The sequence below is a fragment of the Chiloscyllium plagiosum genome, chromosome 38, assembly GCF_004010195.1.
Source record: "Chiloscyllium plagiosum isolate BGI_BamShark_2017 chromosome 38, ASM401019v2, whole genome shotgun sequence".
Classification (NCBI taxonomy): Eukaryota; Metazoa; Chordata; class Chondrichthyes; order Orectolobiformes; family Hemiscylliidae; genus Chiloscyllium; species Chiloscyllium plagiosum.
Genome location: NC_057747.1, coordinates 916,426 through 922,479, shown reverse-complemented (window position 1 = coordinate 922,479; position 6,054 = coordinate 916,426). Strand labels below are relative to the sequence as shown.

At 46.2% G+C, this 6,054-nt stretch overlaps 1 protein-coding gene across 1 annotated transcript in view; it reads left to right on the top strand.

Annotated features, from left to right (window-relative positions):
- Nucleotides 1–6,054, top strand: part of dnajc9 (DnaJ (Hsp40) homolog, subfamily C, member 9) — a 13,062-nt gene that overhangs the window by 938 nt on the left and 6,070 nt on the right. Inside the window, exons 2-3 of the mRNA XM_043678637.1 lie at nucleotides 134–336; nucleotides 1,384–1,524. Of these exons, the coding sequence (XP_043534572.1) occupies nucleotides 157–336; nucleotides 1,384–1,524 (321 nt within the window). The 5' untranslated portion in view covers nucleotides 134–156. The remainder of the gene's footprint in view (nucleotides 1–133; nucleotides 337–1,383; nucleotides 1,525–6,054) is intronic.

The window sequence follows — 6,054 nt, the reverse complement described above, 5'->3', positions numbered from 1 at the left end:
GCAGAGAGACAGGGAGGGTGGGGGTGCAGAGAGACAGGGAGGTAGAGAGTGTGTGTGTATGTGCTGGTGCCCATTTTGTTGATATTTAGTTTGGGTTGGGGAATCTGTCGCTGACAAACTGCTTTCTTGACAGGTACCTTCAGAGCTGGCTTGGTCATGGGTCTGCTGGAACAATGTGAGGAGACCTTTGGGACATCAGACCTCTACCAGGTTTTGGGTGTGAGATCAGGAGCCTCGGAGGGAGAGATCCGAAGGGGATATCGGAAGGTATCTCTCCAGGTTCATCCTGACAGGGTAACAGATGTGGAGAAGGAAAAGGCTACTGAGAAATTCCAGGTAATTTTGGTCAGTTGGCACTGTTCATCCAGAGACACTGCAGCTTCTTGAAACACGGTTCAGGAGTGTGCTGGAATACTCCCTGCTTACCTGGATGAATGCAGCTTTCACAGCACTCAATAAACTTGACATCGTTCAGGACAAAGCAGTCTGCTTGATTGGCACCACATCCACAAACATCGACACTCTCCATCACTGATGCTCAGTAGCAGCAATGTGTGCCGTCCATAAGATGCACGACATAAATTCATAAGGCCTCTTAGATAGCACTTTCTAAACCCGTGCCCACTTCCATCTAGAGGGACAAGGACAGTAGATACACGGGAACACCACCTTACCCTTCAAGTTCCACGCCAAGTTCCTCTTCAAGCCACTCATGATCTGAACTTGAAAATATATCGCCATTGCCTCAGTGTCACTGGGTCAAAATCCTGAAGTTCCTTCCCTAAGGGCATTTTGGGCCAACCTACATCCCATTCACTGCAGCAGTTCAAGAAAGCAGCTCACCAGCTGCTCAAGGGCAACTAGAGTTGGGCAATAAATGCTGGCCAACCAACATCCTCTAAAATAATAAAAGCAAAAATACATTAATTCAGTGGTTGAGGATTTGTCCTTTCAGTGCCTCTCAGGGTGGTCCCCTCACCCATACAGAAAGAAGAGCATGACATTGAGATGCCACCTCCTTCCTCGGCTGGATGTTTCTGTTGAAACACGAAGCTGTGTCTATGCACCCAGGAATCATCCAAGAAATGGTCATTACCAAGCAAAACCACAGTCCAAACATTAAATGGTTTTTTCAACTCACTCTAGTCTAAGTCTGTCTTAGAGCCCAGAACCCAAACTGAACTCTGACTGTCATATAGTGATTAGTTATGATCTGAGCATTGGACTGGATGGTTACCAGTGTGGGTGCTGCATGAGGACAGGATACAACTCCTTTATGACTAGCACTTAGTCTTAGAGTGTAATCTTTTGAGAATCTACTTTTGAATACTTCGGCGTCCTTCTGATCATTGACGCAGCTATCCCTGCTTGTACTTCCAACAGATCCTGGGTAAAGTGTATGCTGTGCTGAGTGATGGGGAGCAGCGTGGACTATATGATGAACAAGGTATAGTGGATGAAGAGGCAGATATTGTAAAACAGGACCGTGACTGGGAGGAATACTGGCGACTGCTTTTTAAGAAGGTACCAGTAAATATAACCCTGGGAAGAGCTCTCGATAGACAAGCAGATGTCAAACAGCTCAGTGACTAGTGCTAAACAATAGCACAAGGTCAATCAGGATCCAAATGCTCAATGAAGTTGCATTGTGTTTAGTTCTGGACACTGAGATATTGCAGTACAGGGTCAGCCATGCTGTTGATTCCTCATGACTTGAGCTCAGAGTTAAGAAGAAGAACCAGAAGACACAGGAATAAGAATAGGCCATTCAGTCTATTAAGCCTGCTCTACTTTTCAGTAAGATCATGGCTGATCTGATAATCCTCAACTTCACTTTCCTTCCTTTCCCCATAACCCTTAAATAATTTACACAGCGCCAGAGACCCGGGTTCGATTCCCGTCTCAGGCGACTGACTGTGTGGAGTTTGCACATTCTCCCCGTGCCTGCGTGGGTTTCCTCCGGTTTCCTCCCACAGTCCAAAGATGTGCAGGTCAGGTGAATTGGCCATGCTGAATTGCCCGTAGTGTTAGGTAAGGGGTAAATGTAGGGGAATGCGTGTGGGTGGGTTGCACTTTGGCGGGTCAGTGTGGACTTGTTGGGCCGAAGGGTCTGTTTTCACTCTGTAATTAATCTAATCTAATCTAACTTCCACTCTGTTGATGTAGATCGGGGTGATGTTCTCCTCCTTTCTGTGGCTCAGTTGTTAGCGGTGCTGCCTCACAGCCCCAGGGTCCTGGGTCCTGGGTTTGATTCCCGCCTGACTGTGTGGAGTTTGTACATTCTCCCCGTGTCTGTGTGGGTTTCCTCCGGGTGCTCCGGTTTCCTCCCACAGTCCAAAAATGTGCAGGTCAGGTAAATTGGCCATGCTAAATTGCCCACAGTGTTAGTCAGGGGTAAATATAGGGTAGGGGGTAAATATAGGGTAGGGGGGTGGGTTTCTATTCAGAGGGGCGGTGTGGACTTGTTGGGCCGAAGGGCCTGTTTCCACACTGGAGAGAATCTAATCTAAAAAAAAATCTACAGTGGCAGGGACCCGAGTTTGATTCCTGCCTTCTGTAACTGTCTGTGTGGAGTTTGCACAATCTCCCCATGTCTGCGTGGGTTTTCTCTGGGTGCTCTGCTTTCTTCCCACATCCAAAGATGTACAGGTTAGGTGATTTGGCCATGCTAAATTACCCATAGTGTTCAGCGATGTGTAGGTTAGCTGTATTAGTCAGTGGTAGATGTAGGGTGGGGGGAATGGGTCTGGGTGGGTTACTCTTCAGAAGGTCGGTGTGGACTTGTTGGGCTGAATGGTCTGTTTCTACACTGTAGGGATTCTATGATTCTGAAGTCAATGATCAGTTCTTTTGCTGAAAATGAGAGAGAGAGGTTGTTATTATTACACCAGAACACCAAGTCCTCTTTCTCCTTTCTGTACTCTGACTTACCGTTGTTTGATATCCATTCTGCCACAGTGGTGTCATCAGCACACTTGTAGATGGCATTCATTTGGAGTCATGAGTGTACAGGAGGGAGCTGAGAGCGTATCCATGGTGGGGGGGAGCTCCAGTGTTGAGCATTATCATGGAGAAGGTGCAGTTACCTCTCTTCACTGATTTCAGTCTCTGGGTCAAGAAGCTGAGGATCCATTTGCAGAGGGCAGAACCGAGAGTTTTGAGATCAGTCTTGAGGGGCTAATGGTGTCGAAGTGGAACTGCAGTGAATGAGTAGGAGTCTGATTGTAGGTGTTTCATTGTTGTCGAGAGATAAGTGCGGGATTAGGGAAACTGCATACTCTGTGGACCTGTTATGTTGGTAGGCAAATTGCAGGTGATTGAGGCAGCTGGGAAAGTAGAGTTGATGTGTGCCATAACCAGCCTTTCAAAATACTTCATGATTATGAAGGTCAGAGCCATTGGTCGGTAGTCATTAAAATATGTTGCATGTGGTTTCTTTGGTACTGGGACAATGGTGATCTTCTTGAATCAGGTAGGAACTTTGGCCTCGAGGAGGGAGAGGTTGAAGATGTCAGTGAATACCTCTGTCAGCTGGTCCACACAGGATCGAAGTGTATGGCCGGTGACTCCATCTGGGCGCGTCACATTCCTTGAGTTGACTCCCAGGAGGACTGATCTGACATCTGCAACGGTGTCTGAAGGGATAGGTGCGTCTGGGGCTGTCGGGGCAGATGACACCGCCCTGCAGGCATTCTGTTCAAACCGAGCATAGAAGATAGTCAGCCCATCAAGGAGGGATGTGTCTTTGTCCACTATCTTGCTCTGCTCCATTATGTTGGTTAGGCCTCACAATGGGTGGCGGATGTCCGTATGGTTGGTTTGGGCCTCTACCTTATAATGCCTCTTGACATTTCTGATGGCTTTGCAGAGGTCATACCTGTATAGATCTGGGTCTTCTGACTTGAACGCTGCACAACTGGCCTTCAGTAGGCAGTGGCTTTCCTGGTTCATCCAAGGTTTCCAGTTGGGGAACTCCCAGATTGACCTCTGATATGCATTCCTCCATGCATTTGCTAATGTTCACAGTACTCCAGCTGTTGCCTGATTATAGCCATGTATAGTTTGAGCAAAATCAGTATATCTCTTTTATACTCCATCCTAGCCTTTTGGAAGAGTTGAGGTTCTTCATAGTTCAGCCAATGCTGCAGGCTGATGTACAGGCCCAGGTATGAATTAGGAGAGGAGGGGGTTATTTCCCCTTTGAGTTTGCTCTGCCATTTAATAGGACCATTGCTATAAAGTCATAGATTCATACAGTACAGTAAAGGCCCTTTGGCCCATCGCATCTGCACCAACAATAACTACCACTAAAGGTGCACTAATCCCAGTGCCTTGCATTTGTTCCATAACCTTGAATGTTATGATATTTCAGACACTCATCCAAATACTTTTTAAAGGTTGTAATGTTTCTGGTCTCCATGACCTCACTGGGCAGTGCATTCCAGATTCTCACCACCCGCAGAATGATAAAAAAAATTTTTCCCAAATCCATGTTGAAATTCCCATCTCTTACTGTAAAACTATGCCATCTTGTGATTGATCCCTCAACCAAGGGGTCCAGCTGCTCCCTTACTCCTCATAGTCGTACACATCTCAATCGTGTCCTCTTTTAGCCTTCTGTGATCTGAGGAAAATAGTCCACACCTGTCTAATCCCTCCTTATAGCTCATGGCTGCTGTGATTGGGGCCTCAGTTTGACATTCCTGCCTACCCTCTATAACTCTTGTTCATTTGGACATGGTTTGCAATAGTGATAGTACCAGAAAAGCGCAACCCCCACAATATTGTACTTGGGTCTTCAGTTCAAATCTTCCCCACCAAAAAATCTATCGACTCTTACCTTAAAACAATTCAGTGACCCTGCCTCTGTCACTCTCTGGGGAAGAGATCAAACTTGGGAGAGGGAAATTCTCATTTCTATCTTAAATGGGCAATCACTTATTTTTAAACTATGTCCCCTAATTCAAGTCACAAAGGAAAGCATCCTTTCAGCTTCTACCCTGTTGTGTCCCTTCAGTATCTTAAACATGTTTCCATTAGATCATTTCTCATTTGTTTAAACTTCACTTGGAGCTACAGGATCAGCCTGTCCAGCATTTCCTCAGATGATAACTCACCCCATCCTGGGATCTGGGCCGTGGGTCAGGATTATTTGCTGGTGTTGGTCTAGTGTGGACAAAGTCAGAAGTTGTAGGACACCAGGTTATAAGTTCAATAGTTTGCTATGAAACCACAAGCTTTCATAGCACTGGTCCTACGTCAGGTGAAGTGGAAGGATGCACACAGGCACAGAATTTATAGGCATAGTGATCATTGCATGATAATTCCAGGTATTTAAGAGTGTCAAAAGATAGTACAAATGTTATGAGTGGATGTTGACAGACTGAATCACAAGTCATAGTCATAGAGATGTACAGCATGAAAACAGACCCTTTGGTCCAACCCATCCATGCCAACCAGATATCCCAATCCAATCTAGTCCCACCTGCCAGCACCCAGCCCATATCCCTCCAAACCCTTCCTATTCATATACACATCCAAATGCCTCTTAAATGTTGCAATTGTACCAGCCTCCACCACTTCCTCTGGCAGCTCATTCCATACCTGTACCACCCTCTGTATGAAACGTTGCCCCGTAGGTCTGTTTTATATCTTTCCCCTCTCACCCTAAACCTATGCCCTCGGTTCTGGGCTCCCCCACACCAGGGAAAAGACTTTGTCTATTTATCCTATCCATGCTCCTCATAATTTTATAAATCTCTATAAGGTCACCCCTCAGCCTCCGACACTCTAGGGAAAACAGCCCCAGCATGTTCAGCCTCTCCCTATAGCTCAAATCCTCCAACTCTGGCAACATCTTTGTAAATCTTTTCTGAACCCTTTCAAGTTTCACAACATCTTTCCGATAGGAAGGAGACCAGAATTGCACACAACATTCCAACAGTAGCCTAACCAATGTCCTGTACAGCCGCAACATGACCTCCCAACTCCTGTACTGAATACTCTGACCAATAAAGGAAAGCATACCAAACGCCTTCTTCACTATCCTATCTA